This window comes from Dromiciops gliroides, chromosome 6, assembly GCF_019393635.1.
Source record: "Dromiciops gliroides isolate mDroGli1 chromosome 6, mDroGli1.pri, whole genome shotgun sequence".
Classification (NCBI taxonomy): Eukaryota; Metazoa; Chordata; class Mammalia; order Microbiotheria; family Microbiotheriidae; genus Dromiciops; species Dromiciops gliroides.
The window spans coordinates 604566-620767 of record NC_057866.1 but is presented as its reverse complement, the minus strand read 5'-3'; the positions used below and the strand labels follow the sequence as shown (position 1 = coordinate 620767).

The 16202-nt window shown below is 59.4% G+C and overlaps 2 protein-coding genes across 5 annotated transcripts; both read left to right on the top strand.

Moving 5' to 3' along the window:
• Positions 1–273: 273 nt before the first annotated feature.
• CDHR5 (cadherin related family member 5) lies at positions 274–8856 on the top strand. 2 transcript variants are annotated; one of them, XM_043971658.1, is made up of 15 exons: positions 274–467; positions 830–1008; positions 1189–1239; positions 1328–1420; positions 1514–1615; positions 1840–1950; positions 2256–2426; positions 3381–3471; positions 3623–3720; positions 5105–5314; positions 5425–5538; positions 5619–5706; positions 5938–6417; positions 6930–7096; positions 7829–8856. In XM_043971658.1, the coding sequence occupies exons 1-15, from the start codon at positions 377–379 to the stop codon at positions 8687–8689; spliced, it is 2907 nt and encodes a 968-aa protein (XP_043827593.1). In that variant the 5' UTR covers positions 274–376; the 3' UTR covers positions 8690–8856. The 2 variants fall into 2 exon arrangements, with proteins under 2 accessions (XP_043827593.1, XP_043827594.1); XM_043971659.1 differs by lacking the exon at positions 5938–6417.
• Positions 8857–11208: 2352 nt separating this feature from the next.
• On the top strand, positions 11209–16087 carry IRF7 (interferon regulatory factor 7). 3 transcript variants are annotated; one of them, XM_043970113.1, is made up of 12 exons: positions 11209–11349; positions 12454–12551; positions 12649–12811; positions 12897–13110; positions 13227–13306; positions 13523–13568; positions 13659–13742; positions 14472–14591; positions 14701–14799; positions 14891–15289; positions 15400–15515; positions 15676–16087. In XM_043970113.1, exons 2-12 carry the CDS (start codon positions 12532–12534, stop codon positions 15832–15834), a joined length of 1500 nt encoding a protein of 499 aa, XP_043826048.1. In that variant the 5' UTR covers positions 11209–11349; positions 12454–12531; the 3' UTR covers positions 15835–16087. The 3 variants fall into 3 exon arrangements, with proteins under 3 accessions (XP_043826048.1, XP_043826046.1, XP_043826047.1); XM_043970111.1 differs by having other exon boundaries at positions 12407–12811; XM_043970112.1 differs by having other exon boundaries at positions 11209–12551.
• Positions 16088–16202: the final 115 nt, after the last annotated feature.

Below are 16202 nucleotides of genomic sequence, written 5' to 3'. Positions count from 1 at the left end.
CCTTGTGTGTGCAGTGGGGAGGGTCAAAGGGCAGGAATCTTCTACTTCTCCCCAGCTGAGCCTCAAACTCCAGCTCCCCAACTCCTCCCCGGCATCAGGGTCAGTTAGATGACAACATCCATGTTCCCTGTTCTGGCTGCTGGGAGGGCTGAGCCCTTTAAGGTGGGGGAGTGGCAGAGTTGCCCCCCCTTACCCCCCCTCCCCCCTGGCTGGAGGTGCCATAAATCTTCGTCATTTGCCCGACTCAAAGGTCGCTCTCCGTGACTGCACCAGGAAAGCAACAGGGAAGGACAGGGTGGGCCAAGTGAGGCCCAGAGAGCTCTTCTCCCCTTCCTTGGAGCCGCCTGGGGTGGGGGGGCTGGACCACTTCCCCACCATGGAGGCCTCTGGCTGGGCCCTGGGGCTTCTGCGGCCACTGCTGCTGCTGCTGCTGCTGCTGTTCCCTGGAGCTGAGGGCCAGAGCCAGGGTATCTGGGTTGAGGGGAAGCCAGGGCTGGAGGAGGGAGTCAGGGTGCTGGAGGCACGGTGAAAAGGGGAGGACGGAGAGGGAGGGAGGAGAGGCTGGGGGGAGGACAGAGAAGGAGGGAGGGAGGAGAGGCTGGGGGGAGGACAGAGAGGGAGGGAGGAGAGGCTGAGGGGAGGACGGAGAGGGAGGGAGGAGAGGCTGAGGGGAGGACAGAGAGGAAGGACGGAGAGGGAGGAGAGGCTCGGGGGGAGGACGAAGAGGGAGGGAGGATGGTCTGGGGGGAGGAGAGGTGGGGGGCAGGGATGGAGGACAGCTCCGGGAGAATCAGGGGTCAGTGCTGATTCAGTGGTAATCCCTCTACAGTGTGCTCTGTGGACCGCACGAGAGCCGAAGTGACAGAGAACGAGCTCCCTACAAACCCTTTGGCCAGAATCACGGCACCCCCAGGGCAGACGGTGGTTGTGAGCAATTTGTCCATTCCTGCAGACATCTTCTATATTATGAATGGTGAGCTGAGGCTCAACCAGGCCCCCGATTATGAGGTGAGCCGGAAACCAGCTCCGTGGGTCATTTTCCACCCTTCTTCCCCAGCATCCTCTGGGTACTCCCCTAGAACCGCTCCACCCCCCCCCACCTGTCACTCACTCCAGATGTGGACATCCAGGGGCCTGGCTTGTTGGGGGGAGTGACTGATCCCACATTCCCTCCTTCCCCTCCACCAGACACACCCTGTGCTGACAGCAAACTTAGAGTGCAAGACGGGGTCTACTGTGGTGAGTTGGGGGAAGGGGCCTCCAGGGATGGGGAAGGGGGTCGGACTAGTGGGATGACCCCTGACCTCTACCCCCTGGCTTGCCCCAGGTGACCAGGCTGCTGGTGGTTGTGGAGGTCCTCAATGTTAATGACATGACCCCCTCGTTCCCTTTCATCAACAAGGCCTGGAATATCAGCGAGGTGAGCAATGCAATGCATGGGGGCATTTGGGGGCTGGGGATCCAAACCAGGGACTGGGCTTAGCTGCTCCCAACCTTCCCAAATTCTGTGCAGGACACCAACGTGGGGACCACTGTCATACCAGCCACGGAACTGACAGCCACAGACGAGGATGGAGATTTACTCTTCTACAGTCTTGAAGGGCAGAGCCCTGTGGTCAGTTGAGCTCACTTCCCCCCACTCCCATCCCTCCGGGACCCCTGAACACCCTCTGCTCCCCCAGCCCTCAGGGACCCCTGAGCACCGTCTCTCCTCTGCCTCTCAGCCAGAGCCTGGTGCTAGGACCTACAACTCAGTCTATGCCCTAGGGAGGGGGGAGAGAGCACTGGGCTCCAGCTGACTGCTCATTGACTCTCTGGCCCCCTCCACCTCTGCCTCAGGATGCACACCAGGTTTTCTCCCTGGCTGGGGTTAACTTCCCTGCCCTGCAGCTGGCCCAGGCTTTGGATTACGAGAAGAACCCAACCCTGGTCCTCCGTCTGCTGGCCAGGGTGAGTCCCTGCCCCTCCTGGCCCCACCAAGGAACATGGCTGTGTGACCCAAAGCAATCCCAGCCCCTCTCTGGGCAGGATCCCCCTGGAAGAGACAAGGGGCTGTTTCCACTGCTTCTTTAGCCAAGGCTATGCCCGGAGCCTTTGGGCATTCACTTGTCCTGACAAGGCCAAGAACCCCCAGCCCCCAAGCAGGCCTCTCTCCCCGCTAAGGCCAGAGGCTTTGAAAGTGCACCCCAGCCCCAGCACGAGCTCTGCCAGGCCCTACCCACCCCACTCATGCATGGCTTGGGGCTCTGCCACAGGACACTCCCACGACGACAGAGCAGCCCAGCCACACAGCCACAGCCACTATCACCATCCAAGTGATACCTGCAGACATGCGACCTCCGTGGTTCCTACCCTGTCTGTACACTGATGGGCGAGTCTGCATCCACGCACAGTACCGAGGGGCTGTGCCCACTGGCTCTGTCCTGGTAATGTCCATGCCTGGGGCAGAGGGAGGTAGGGAGCGGGGGGGGGGGGGAGATGGGGAGCAGGTGGCTCTGTTCAGGGCACCCCCTCCCACCCAGGATCAGGGGGCTAGGGCTGCTGAAGGCCTCCCACAGCATTCCATTGACCAATGTCCATCCCGGGGGCCCCAGGTGACCCGGACTGTGACAGTTCCCGCAGGCAGTGAGCAGTTCTCAAACCTTCCTGCCAAAGGGGCAGGCTGAGGCCACTGGTGGGCTCATCTGGGAGGCAATGGGGGGCACTTTCTCGAGACTCTGGACCAAATTAGGAGAGAAAATAGTAAGTGAGCAGGGCTGGGGCCTGGACTTGTGAGTTCCACACACTCCCCAACTTCCCACCCAGGGTTTCTTGGCCCAAATCTTGTCTTCCCCAACAACAGTGTCGGGGTTTGAGTCCTTGACTCACCAGAGTTTTGGGCTATTTCTTTCTGAGCCTCTGTCTGCCCACATAAGAGAGCATGAGACCTAGCTAGGGCCTGGTGACTTAAGGAGAGGAGGGTGAGAGCCAGCAAGACCCTCACTTGGGTGCAGCCCCCTGGGGGCAAGGCTCTCACTTGTGTAGAGAATGCCCCTTCCCTTGCATGCTCCCTAGCCCACTGAAGCCAGGGTGCAGGCCTCAGCCACACTCACTACTATTTTCTCTCCTAATTTGGCCTAGAGTTTCAAGGAAGTTGTCCCAATCACTTCCCACATGAACCTGCCGGTGGCCTCAGCCCTGCCCCCTTGGCAGGAAGGTCTGGGCACTGCTCACTCCCTGCAGGAACTCTGACAGCCCAGTCAGGGTCACTTGGGGCCCCCAGGATGGACAGTGGTTATGTGGGAAGCCACCAGCCCTTCCTCCTGCCAGGCTGGGTGACAAGGGGAGGCTGGGCCAAGGACACCACCCCCACTCCACTCTCTCTTCCTACCTTCCTCTAGACATCGCCCCTGACCTTTGAACCTGGGCCTGTCTATGCTATAGATGGAGACACTGTCATCAATGAACAAATCAGATATAGCATTATTGCAGGTGAGACGACCCTCCCACTGGTCTCAGACAGCCACCCCCTTTTCCCCCAGCCCCTCTGCCATGCCCGCCCACCGCCTTTCCTCTGGGCTGAGGACAGGCAGGTACAGAGATGACTAAAGGAAGGCTGCTTCCCCCATCCAATCTTCCCCAGGGAACACAGATGATACATTTCTGATTGGTGAGGACTCGGGCAACATCACCATGGCCAAAGCCGTCCCTGTTGCCAAGACCTTCAACCTGATGGTCCGGGTGAGAAGTGTGTCTGGGTGCTGCTCCTCTCCCTCACTGGAAGGACCACTGGGTGTGCTTCCAGCTCTGGCCTGGGCCTCTGCTCTCCTCCCCTGGCCATCCCCTCAGCCCCCCTGGATTCAATGACCACGTCTAAGCTGGGGATTCTCCCATCTACCTTTCCTGCTCCCACTCCCCGGCTGCCCTCCAATCTCCCATCTCCAACTGTCCTTTAGACATCTCTAACTGGACATCCAGCAGACCTCTGAAATGCAACAGCTCATCCTCTTTCCCCCTAACCCTTCCCTATCACTGTGGGGGGCACCACCCTCCTCCCAGTCCCCCAAGCTCCCAGCCCAGGAGTCATCCTGAGCTTCTCACTCTCTCACCCCCCAGATCGATATGGGGCCAAGAATTGTTGATTTCACCTCTGCAGCAACATCTCTTGTAGATTTCAAATCTGCAGCAGCAGCATCTCTTGTAGATTTCACCTCTGCAGCAGCAGCATCTCTTGTAGATTTCACCTCTTACAGCATCTCTTCTATGCCCCCTTCTCTCTTCTGACCCTGTTCCCACCCTGGTGCAGACCCTCATTTCCTCACACTTGGACTACTGCAATATCCTGATCAGGGAGGTGTCTGCTTGCCTGTCTCTGTCCACCCCAGTCCACCTTCCATTTGGTCACCAAAGTGGTTTCCCTAAAGCATAGGTCTGACTATTTTATCTCCTACTCAGGAAACTCCAAGGGCTTCTTATCACCTCCAGGAAGAGAAAATCTGTTTTCTTGCATCAAAGCCCTTGATAACCTGCCCCCTCTTCCCTTTCCAGTTTTCCTATACCTTACCCCCCTTCTAGTTTTTGACCCAGTGGGCCTGGCATCCTGGCTGTTCCATGAACAAGACTCTCCATCCCTGGGCTCCAGGCACTCTCTCTGACCCTTACATCCCCACCTGGAACACTCTTCCTACTGATGTTCCTGGCCTCCCAAAATCTTACCTCCTATAGGAAGCCTTCACCACTCCCTCGACTCCAGGATCTTCCCTCTGTTTGTTTCCACCAGATCCTGTCTAGAGCTTGCTTTATCTGTATGTCATCTCCCCCATTAGACTGTGAGCTCCTCAAGAGTAAGGGTTGTCTTGTATCCCCTGCATTTTAGTGGCATACCTGGCACTTAATCTATATTGACTGACTGCCTACCCCTTCCCCCTGGCAGGCTCCAGAGGACTAGAGATCTGGAGCCAGCTGGGGTCCCCAGCGGCTTCCCCACTAGGGCTCCTCATCACAGAATCCCAGACCCCTGCCTTATTCTGGGCGGCAGCTTTCCCATCTCTGATGGTGGATGGGGCCTCCCTCTTGGGCCTGTTGGGAGCTCCGTCCGAGCCCTGGTTTCCCCTTCTCTCTCTAGGCTCAACAACAAGTGCACACCGGCAGCTATTCTGTGACCCAGGTCACCATTCAGGCAGAGGCTGGGCAGCTGTACCCACCTCGATTCCCCCAGGCCCTATACCGAGGCTGGCTGCCCCCAGGCACTGGCATCAATGTCGCTGTGAGGGATGCAGAAGACCCTGAAAAATATCTGAGGCTCAGAGCTGAGGATGATGACTTCCCAGCAGGTGTAAGGAAGGAGAGTATCATGGGGGTGGTTCTGGCGGGGAGAGAGGGAGATCTCCTGAGGGTAGGGGGAGGAGAGCTGGGGTGCCCTCATCCCAGTGTCCTGTTCCACAGGTGCCCAATTCAGCCCTCCAGTACCGAATCACCAACAGCTCAGCCTTCAGGATGTCTGGGGAGATTGTGAGGACCAATGACACTGTAGGGGCCCCACAAGTGCTTTACCTAGAGGTGAGTTCTGTCCCAGGCACCAGTGCCTGCACTGGGGAGCGGGGAGGAGAACGGAGCTGACTGGCCTGCTCCCCCACCAGGCTGAGGTCTTGGATATGCTGACCTCCGAGAAGGACACCACCACCATTGAGATCCTCATCCAGGAAACAGAGCCCACCCCTCCTCCAGGTAATGCCCCCTCCCCAGCCCCTCTGGGGAGGCCCAGCTAAGCCTGACCCAGGGCCATGACCACAGGCTCCTTGGGTTCCTGGGGATGAGGGCGGGATGCACCAGCTTGCATTGGCTCAGCACCTGCTAAGCTCCAGCCCCCAACCTTAAGGAGCCAAGCTTAGCTCAGTTGGGAGCCTGGGATAGAGCCAGAAGCTTGGTCCCTGATGACATTAAGCCTCCCGTCCCCAGCTATAGATGGGACGACCTCAGTACCCCTGCTTCTCTCGACTACAAGCAGCCTGTGGACCCCTTCCCCCTCATCATCGGGGTCTTCCCTAGAGTCCACGACCCTGGGGAGTGGCACTCAGACCTCTCCCACCTCGAAGAACACCCCAACCAGATCTCCTACCCAGGATTCCCCAAAGCCCCCTGGCCCCGGCCCCACCCTGGTCCCCACACCCCCGGGTACCACTGTGAAACCCTCGGCTGTGCCGCCTACCCAGAGGCCCCCCGGCCCCACCCTGGTCCCCCCACCCACAGGCACCTCCTCTACCCAGGGGCCCCCCGGCCCTGGCCCCACCCTGGTCCCCCCACCTTCAGGCACCACTGTTAAACCCTCAGCCATACCCCCTACCCAGTATCCCCCAGGTCCCCCAGGCCCTGGCCCCTCTGGGGGCTCCCAGACTGGAGCACCAGGGGGCACCACGGGAGAAACATCAACAAATCCAGGTGGGTGTCTCATCAACAACCTCTCTGGGGCCCATTGGACCCTCTAGGCCCATAGGTGGTGCCCCTCCTCCATCCTCCCCCTTCCTGAAACCTCTGTGCAGAGCTGTTCTCCCCTGCAACACACACACAACCAGAGGGTCTGGACCACTTTCTCTGGTCATGTGGCCAGCTGTCCTGGGCTCCACCTTATGTCTGTTGGACTGACCCCTACAGAGAGGCCCTAAGACCTCTCCTCTGCTCTCCTCTGCCCTCCGTCTCCCAGGTGGTTTATGACACTGTGTGACACAGTCAGGCCACACTGGGCCTGAAGTCCAGGGCTGAGCCCCGCCCTGTGGGGAGGGCATGGCTGGCTCTAAATGTCTCCGGCCAGTGGGTAGGGGGAGGGGGCTGGGCAAGGACCGGCCGCCCCCCCACATGACCCTGGGCTCTCCAGCTGGGTCCAGATGAGGGGCTTCCAGCCCCGAGGGGAGGCTGGAGGCTGGAGGCTGGAGGCTGGCTGCTGTGTCCACCAGGTGGCTCCTCCGGAGGCCAGGAGCAGCAGATGTTTACTATGAACGAGATGGCAGTCATGGGAGGGGTGCTGGGAGCCCTGCTCTTCCTGACCCTGGTCCTGCTGGGAGTCTTCATCTACAAGCACTATGGGGGCCAGATGAAGTGTGGTGTCAGCAGCAAGCATGGGGTGAGGTGCCCTCTGGCTGAGACACACAGAGAGGGAGTGGGGAGAGAGAGACTGACAGCAGAGCTCCAGAGGCGAGAGAGACCAGGGAAAAGAGAGAGAGAGAGAGAGAGAGAGAGAGAGAGAGAGAGAGAGAGAGACAGAGACAGAGACAGAGACAGAGACAGAGACAGAGACAGAGGGAAAGAGGAGAGATGAGGCCCAGAGACAGAGATCTAGAGACAGGCAAGAAGTGTCTCTGCAAGGGGACACAGAGATGCAAGGCATATAAACAGAGTCAAGTGAGAAAGGAGAAACAAACAAGAAAAAAGCTTCCCACGGCAACCCTGGGGGAGAGGCACTATTATTGTCCCCATTTTACAGATGGGGGAAACAGGCAGGCAGAGGGGAAGTCACTGGCCCAGGGGCCCACAGCTAGGAAGTATCTTAGTCAGGATTTGAACTCAGGTCTTCCTCACTCCAGGCCTAGAGCACTATCTATGTACTGGACCCTATATATTAAAGAGAAATAAATGAAACAGATAAACGATAACAGGCAGGGACAGAAATGCATGAGGCAGACAGAAAAAGAAACCCTAGGTGCTGACAGAGCTTATAAGGAAGGAGATGTGGAGAAGGTGAGCGTGTTGGAGGTTTTGGAGGCTGAGCTCAGGGGGAGGTAGGGGGAAGGGGGGGAGATCTGGAGGGGTCTAGGATCAGGAGTCTCCCTCACTACTTCCATCTCTCTTTCCACAGAATGACCTGAATGATTCAGGTTATGATAACAAAACTTTCCAAGCCCAGGAGTCATCCAATTGGGTTCCTTTCCCCAGCCCTAGCCCGGAGCCAGAGCCCTTGCCTCAGTCCCCCAAGGATGACCCCCCAGGGAGGCCTAGCAATGGCTCAGCCCCACAGACGCCTGAGGTCAAGATGCCCAGCCCTGCAGTCAGAGAGGCCGAGGAGGAGGAGAAGGAGGAAGCCAAGGGCGAGGGGAGCAGGGGGACCAGTAGAGAGGGACCTGTGAGATCCATCCTGACCAAGGAGCGCAAGTCAGAGGATGGTGGGTACAAAGCTGTGTGGTTTGGGGAGGACATCGGTGCCCAGGTGGACGTGGTGGTCATCAACAGCCCAGTGCTTGAGGAGCCCGTGGTGGTGCCTGACGTACCCGAGGAGGACCTGGACGCGGCTCCAGAAGAGTCCGAGTTTGTCCTGGTGGTGTCTGAAGAGCCAGAGGTGCTCCTCACAACCGCTCCGCCCCGGCCGCTCTCCGTGGTGCTTGAAGTGCTGGAGCCTGTGGTGGTGCACAAAGAGGAGCCCGAGGGGCCCCCCAAGGAGCCTGCGGTGGAGCCCGAGGAGCCCCCCAAGGAGCCTGTGGAGGAGCCCGAGGAGCCCCCCAAGGAGCCTGCGGTGGAGCCCGAGGAGCCCCCCATGGGGCCCATGGTGGAGCCCATGGTGGAGCCCATGGAGCCCCCCAAGGAGCCCCCCAAGGAGCCCCCCGAAGAGCCCAAGGTTGACCAGAGCAATGTGGAAGAGAATGAGACCCGAGACAGGGAAATGGAGGCACCACTGACACCAGCAGAGGACAAAGCAGCCCCTGAGGCCGACAGCCCACCCTAGCAAAGGGCCGAGTCCCACCTGAGGTCTCGGGGTCTCCCCCAGACTGGGGGTGTGGGGGGAGGGGGATGACGAAGCCCTGTGCCCCTTGTGACTGTTCATGAGCCTGGCTCTGGTCATTACTGACTCTGTGGGTCTCTGCCCCTCCCCCATTAAATGTGCTGAGCTGATGGTGCCTCTGAGTCCTGGCCTGCAGGGGGTGGACCAGGGGGGCTACCAGCCCCAGCTGGGTTTCAGTTTCTCGGCCATCAGGGGTAACTTCCTAGAAATCCAGGGGCCACATCCTCTTCCCAGGGTTGCTTCCTCCCATCCCCCACTCCACCCCACCCAGCACGCAGGGCACTTGCTCCAATCCCTGGAGGGTTGCCCCATCTCAGGCCCCTCAACCCTGTCCCAAATGGGCAGCCTCTCTCTCACATGCCTACCTGCAGACTGGCTCCCTGTGGTCAGCTTGGACTTGGTGTAGCCTGGTCTGGTCCAGCCCTAGGTCTGCCCCCTTGCCCCAACAGCAGCACCCCTCTCCCCCTCTGGCAAACCTAGCCTGAATCATGCAATCGTGGGAGCCCAGCCTGCAGGCCCTGAGCTGGGGGGAGCCCCCCCATCATGGTCTGCTCCCCCCAGCCCCACAGAATCCCAGGGCATGTTTTCTTCCCCAGACTGTCGAGGGAAGGAAGTGATTCTGAGAAAGCCAGGCTACCCCTCTCTGTTCCTCTTTTGGGGGGAACAAGGGTGGGGGGCAGGCCATGGGCGGGGCCCCAGTCAGCTCCCCTGGGGCTCTGAGCACTGGGCTGCTTGGTACTGATGAGCTAGGGGCTAGGGGCAGCTGGAGGTGGCCTAGGTAAGGGGCAGAGTCTGAGAAGATGCAGCACAGTCAGAGAGAGGGGGTCTGGGGACCTTCCCTGACCCCGGGGTTAGGGGCTCACTCTCACAAGATGAGGAAGACAGCTGTACACCTGAGAATCAGCAGAGGGGGTTGGGGCCAGCAGTAAGCGCTTAATAATAAATGCTTGTTAACTGACCAACCTACTAGAAATCTATGCTATGCCATCTGTCCAGGCCCTGAGTCAGGAAGACCCATGTTCAAATCCAGCCTCAGATACTTACTAGCTGTGTGACTCTGGACAAGTCACTGAGCTCTGCCTCAGTTTGTTCCACTGTAAAATGGGATAACAGTGCCTGTCTCCCAGGGTGATCATATTTGCAAAGTGCTCTGCAAACCTCCGTGCAGGGCAGCTGGATGGGGCAGTACATAGAGCACCAGGCCCAAGTCGGGATGACCTCTGGCCACGGTGGGACCCTGGGCAAGTCACTTCACCCTGTTTGCCTCAGTTTCTTCCCCTGCAAAATGAGCAGAAGAAGAAATGACAGACCTGCCAGCATCCTTGCTACGGTTGGCACTCCTCCTCTGCCTCTCTTGTCCGGCCCCTGCCTCCCCGGAACTAGCTTATCTAACATCCCGTGTCTCCCTGGTCTTCAGAAAACCCCTTCCATTGATCACCCATAACCAAGGGCCCTCCCTCTCCCCTATGTGGGAAGGCCATTTACACCGGAGACGCCAAACATTGCCGCATCTGGCACTGGGCCAGGCCCATGGGATCACTTGTTATCTCTCCTCAGCCGATAAGCACCACAGAAGTGCCCATGTGCCAGACATGGAGGAGGAATGAGGCTAGAAGAAGCCAGAGCCAGTGCCTGCCTTCAGGGAGCACCCTTTCTTCTTCTTCTTCTTTTTTTTTTTTTGTGAAGCAATTGGGGTTAAGTGACTTGCCCAGGGTCACACAGCTAATAAGTGTTAAGTGTCTGAGGCCAGATTTGAACTCAGGTACTCCTGACTCCAGAGCCCGTGCTCTATCCACTGTGCCACCTAGCTGCCCCTAGACTCTTAATAAAGGCCTGTTAAGTGATTGCTCAACTAAGTGCCGGGGGCAGGGAGTCTGAGGACAAGGCTTCACACCCTGGCCTGGCCTGGTACCGAGTCCCTCCCATGGCCTTGGGAGAGATCCCAAGCTTCCAACTCTGTCCAATGAGAGGATCCAGAAAAGCTGGGGAGATGAGGGCTGCCCCTTGGGGGAGAGGCACTAGGGAGCAGGAGAGTGGGAGGTGGGTGAGTGAGTCCCCCGCGGCTTGTCTGGGGTATGGGGACGGGGAAGTCTGAAGGAAAGACAGGAGGTGAGGTGATGTGGCAGGCTTCTCTGTCACACGTTGGCCCTGGGATGCCGCCCCCCCCCCCCAACAGGAGCGGGGGTGGGGGGGGATGGAAGAGGCCACTGAGGCCAAGGGCACTGACCTCCTAGATTCGCAAACTGAAGCCCAAGGAGAGGGGGGGCCTTGGCCAAGGCCACTTAGGGAGTTGATGTTGGGGCTGTGGTTCACTCTCAGCTCTCTGGATGGGAGAGGGAGGGTGGGAGGGGCAGACAGGGACAGTTTCTCTCCCCCTCCACTCCCACTCTAGGCCTCTCCCTCCCATCCATCTTTGGACCATGTGACTTCCAGGAGGCCCGAACAAAGAGGTTTCTCATGCCCTGGGGCACTTCCTCCTTCTTGGCAGGGCTAGGCAGGGAGGAGGGCACTGGAGCTGGTGAGGAAGGCTAAGCACCGCCCCAAGGGAGCCCGGTAAAGGCTAGAGAGTGGCTAGTCTTCTACGAGACTCACTGTGGCTCCAGGTACTCAGACTGGGGGGGCAAAGGGAGGAGGAAGGGAAGAAACAGACAGACCGACCAGAGCAGAGAGAGAAAGGGAGACAGAGACACAGGGGAAAGGAGGGAAGGAGATCGAAGGAGAAAGGGAGATAGAGGGAGAAAAGGAGGGAGGGACAGAAACAGAGACTGACTGACCCAGGGACAGAAAGACTTGAAAGGTGTGTGGGGTGGGAGGCACTGAGAGACAGAAGGTGGGAAGGGGGTGAGGAGGGAAAGAGAGACCGGATCTGGGGCCCATGGGAAAGAAGAGGATGGGGAGGGGCAGAGAGAGAGGAGCAAGAGAGACCCCCCCTGAAGACTGGCAGGTAAGGTTTTGGGGCCTGCGGGGTGGGCCCAGAGGTGACTGGCCAGGGCCTTCCTTCCTCACTGAGCCAGCCCTTGGCTGAAGCCAGGGACTGTGGTTTCACTTTCTGTTTGGGATCCTGACTGATACATGAGCTGCAGTGTGTGTGTGTGTGGGAGGGGGGGGGTTGGGAGAGGGGGCAGGAAGGCAGTTTGGTCCCCGCTGCTACCTGGATGGCTGTGTGACCTGGGGCAAATCCCTTCCCCTCTCTGGACTGCCTTGGTTTCCTCCTTTGAAGAGATATTCTTGTCTAGAGCCCTAATACTTCCACACAGTCTGTGCTTTGTGGTGAGATAGCCCTGACCACATGCCGCATGTGAAGCGTGTGCCCACAACACACAGATAACACAGGTGCCCTCCCGAGGCAGCTCGCCAACCTCTCTTCCTCTCAAGAACACCATCATGCCCCCTGAGCTTTCTCTGCTCCAGGCTGGACTCCAGGCCTTTCCTTGTCAGGCTTGGCCTCCTCTGGACTCTGCACCTTATCAATGACCGTCTTAAACTGTCATGCCCAGAACTCAGATGAGCAAGGTCTGACCAGGGCAGAGGACAGAAGAGAGAACACCAAGGCTGGGTGGGACCTGACTCACCCAAGAGCCGTCCAAGCCTTATGGTGCTGGTGCTGCCCCTCCCTGGGGGGGACCTTGGGCTAAGCCTCTCCTCTCTGGGCCTCTTCAGTCACACTGACTTCTCATCTCCTTGTCATGGCTAACCTGGAGCAACAGTTTGAACCTGGAATAACACCTGTGACCAAGCCAGAGCTCCCTTGCTTCTCCCCTTCGTCCCAGACCACATTCTGAACAATGGCTTTGGATGCCAGGAGGTGAGAGGCTCCGTTGCTTAGATCCTCAGCCCCTGGCTCCCCCTCCAGCTGGTCCCATGGCCACTCTGACCGGGGACTGCAATGCCCATCCATGCAGGGGGTCTCGGCGAGTACCCTTTGGCGAATGGCTTCTGGGGGAAGTCAGCAGTGGCCGCTATCAGGGGCTGGGCTGGCTGGATGCCAGTCACACCTGTTTCCGGGTACCCTGGAAACACCTGTCCCGGAAGGACATCAGTGAGGACGACTCAAGCATCTTCAAGGTGGGCCTCTAAGGGCTGAGGGCAGGGCCTGTGCCCAGGACGCTGGGCTGCTCTTGCTCATGGTTGCCGCCCTTTGTCCTGGTAGGCCTGGGCCATTGCACGAGGTCGGTGGTGTCCTGACCCTGATGGCAGTAACCCCCAGCCCCCGGAGGCCTCAGAGCGAAGCCACTGGAAGACCAACTTCCGATGTGCCTTGAAGAGCACCCAACTGTTCACATTGGTAGAGGACAGGTCCTGGGATGAGCACGACCCCCACAAGGTGTTCACGCTCAGCCAGCCCCGGCCCAGGGCAGTGGCAGGTAGGCAGGGGCCCCCAGCAGAGCCTTGAAGGCCAGGCGGAGTGTGGGATCATTCCAGGAGGGGGCCTGGCTCATGCAGGGGTCAGTTGCTCACCCAACACTATCACCCTCTCCAGAAGTCGACAGGGGCACTGGGGAGGAGCAACCGACAGGCATCGGTCACTTCGGAGCCCTGCACGATGCAACAATGACACAGGTTTGCGGGAGAAGTGGAGACTGAAGACCCCCTTCCAATCCCTTCCCCATCCCTGCCAAGAGTGTGGGGAGGGATCCTAGAGGCCTGAGGAGGCACTCGAAGCCAAGAGGAAGGGTGCCCAGCTCTTTCTAGGCAGTGTCCTGGTCCCTGATCTCTCTCCTGCGCCCCCCACCCCCACCCCAGAGCCACTTCACAGCTGACGATGTCTCCTTCCAGGTGCAGGCAGGGTTCCAGGTCCTCTCTCTGGATGGACAGGCTGCTGGTGAGGGGCTAGGGCCAATGCAGGTGGGGTGGGACTAAGGCAGCCAAGTCCTGGCCCTGGTCCCTGAGCTGTTGTTCTCTTTGATCCCAGACGTCCCCAGTGCTGACCTCCTCCAGCTGGCCCTGGAGCAGAGTGAGCTGGCCGGCCTGGCAGAGGCCTCTGAGTATTTCCAGGGTGAGGTCCTGCCTATGAGGGGAGGAGCAGGGGGCAAGGGGAGGAGGGGGCAGAGCTGCCCCTGCCCTCTGGGAGGTCATGGTGCAGGGCAGCCCCTGGGAGCCAAGGTGGCCATCTGCTGACGCTCAGCAGGGTGGCTCTGTAGGAAGATGGTGCTTAAGCTAAAGCTGAGTGGGGATCCAGACACCAGTCCCTGGCTCATTGAGTAGGGGTGACAGCATCACATCTGTGAGAAAAGGGAAGAGTGCATGGATTTGGTCTGGGAGAGGGGATGAGGGCCTGAGCTGGGGACAGGGGGCCCTACGGGACTCATGGGATGCTGTGACCCTGAGGTCTGAGGAGGAAGGAAGGGCTTGTTTACAGTATCTCAGCTGGTTAAGAGTCAGAGGTAGGATTTGAACTCAGGCCTTCTGACTCCTGAGAAGGGAACTGGCAACAGAGACCTTGCCAGAGATGGGCGTGGGAATCATCAGTGTGATGACTCAGGATGGTTGAACCCATGAAAGCAGAAACGAAACATGACAGACCCAGACGGACGCACTCAGGACAGAGACCCAGACTGACCCACTCAGGACAGAGACTCAGATGCACCCACTCAGGACAGGGAGCCAGAGACCCACTCAGGGCAGAACATCTAGAGGACCCTCTAGAGGCTGAGGAATGAATGGACAGAGGGGAAGGCGGGGAGGTCACCTGACATCACCCCTGCCCACCTCCCCCCCCCCCCAGACTTTGACCAGGAGGAGTTCTGGAGAAAGCCCGAGGGCCTGTACTCCCAGTGGACAGAGCCCATCCCCAGGGAACCCTGGGAGGCCCAACCAGGGCCGCTGCCAGCTCTCAGAGCCCCAAGTGAGTAAAAGCCAAGAGGCCTGGGGGTGTGGGAGGCACTGGGGGGGATCAGGGAAGGCCACAGTCAGCTTGCCCTAACCTCTCCTCCTGCTCCCTCCACCCCAACTAGGAGACCTGGGCCAGCAGTCCTGCCTCCCAGGGGAAGAGCCTGCTCCCTGTGTCAGTGAGGCCGGAGCCTCCTGTGCTGCCCCCCCGCTGCCCCCGAGCAGTAAGTCAAGGGTCTGGATTTGGGCCGGGGAGGGGGGGGGCCCCCCGCTGGGGGCACAGATCCATCTCACTTGAGTCTCTGCCCCCCCCAGGCTCCCTCCCTACTGGCTTGGACGTGACAATCCTCTACAAGGGGCGGGTAGTGAGGCAGGTGGCTGTGGCCCAGACCTGCTGCCTCCTCACGGCCAACAGCCCTGGCTCAGCGTTGGGGGAGTCCCAGGACCCCCCGCTCGTGGTCTTCCCCAGCCCGGCAGCCCTGAAGCTGGCGGACCAGAAGCAAGTGCACTACACTGAACAGCTGATGCAGCATATGGGGCCCGGGCTGCAGCTGCAGCTTTGGGAGCAGAACCTTTGGGCCAAGAGAATGGGGAAATGCAAAGTGTACTGGGAGCTGAGCAGTGTCCTGGGGGCCTCCTCGGCTCCGGCCCAACCCCGCCTGCTCCCCCGGAACGAGCCCACGCCCATCTTTGACTTCTCTGTCTTCCGCCAGGGTCAGTGCCCAGGGCCCCTGCTTTCCCCCCGCCTGCCCCAGGGCCAGGTCCCCAGCCTCCCCCTGGGCCTGCAGGCAGGGCCGTCCTGTCTCAAAGTCTCTTTCTTCTAGAGCTGGCCGAGTACAGGGATCAGAGGAGACGCACCTCTCCCGACTATACCATCTACCTGGGCTTTGGACAGACTCTTTCCAGGAGGCCCATGGAGAGGAACCTCATCCTGGTGAAGGTGAGGGTCCAGGAGCAGCTGGGCCACTCAGAACCCCACCCTCGGGGGCCATGACTTGGGAGGCACCTAGCTGGGAGCAAGGAGTGCCTGCCCCAGTGCCCCTGGTAGACACTGGCTCCTGCAGCTCCTCTCCACATCTCCCCTCCCCTTCCACCCCCAGGTAGTACCCAGGATCTGCCAGCTCTGCCATGAGGCTGTCCAACGGCAGGAGGGTATCTCCTCCCTGGACAGTGGTGGCCTCAGCCTGCAGGTCTCCAACAGCCTCAGCCTCTATGAAGTCTTGGAAAACTTCCTCATGGAGACAGAATACCCGGCCTAGATTTGTGAACAATCTATCCAGGGCCTGACTGGTCTCTCGAATGGGTCAGTCCTTGGCACTGCTCTCTCCTGTTCAAGCACACAGCTGGCTGCCTCACTTCTTAGCAAAAAGCCAGTGGCGGCTTCCTATCTCTTGTGGCAAAATAAAAAACCTGCTTCGGTTTTGCCTTTTGACTTCTCCAATTGTGATGTGTCCCCCCATCTCCTGTCTGTCTCCTCTGCTCCGTGCAGCCAGTGCTCTGGCCAGCTCTGAGGCTAGGCCTGGCTGCTCCACAGGAGGGGCTCCTACAGGCTGAGCTGTGTCTTCCTCCTCTGCCCCCAGGACCCGAAGCCCCTCGGTCTTGGGAGGCCCCGCCCCCACCTCCCCTT

Coding starts and splice junctions, on each gene's coding strand:
- CDHR5 (XM_043971658.1), top strand. CDS start 377: ATGGAGGCCTCTGGCTGGGCCCTGGGGCTTCTGCGGCCACTGCTGCTG. Junction 5,539..5,618: donor CACAAGTGCTTTACCTAGAG/GTGAGTTCTGTC, acceptor CTCCCCCACCAG/GCTGAGGTCTTGGATATGCT. Junction 7,097..7,828: donor GTGTCAGCAGCAAGCATGGG/GTGAGGTGCCCT, acceptor CTCTTTCCACAG/AATGACCTGAATGATTCAGG.
- IRF7 (XM_043970111.1), top strand. CDS start 12,542: ATGCCAGGAGGTGAGAGGCTCCGTTGCTTAGATCCTCAGCCCCTGGCT. Junction 13,111..13,226: donor CCGGCCCAGGGCAGTGGCAG/GTAGGCAGGGGC, acceptor CACCCTCTCCAG/AAGTCGACAGGGGCACTGGG. Junction 13,307..13,522: donor ACGATGCAACAATGACACAG/GTTTGCGGGAGA, acceptor GTCTCCTTCCAG/GTGCAGGCAGGGTTCCAGGT.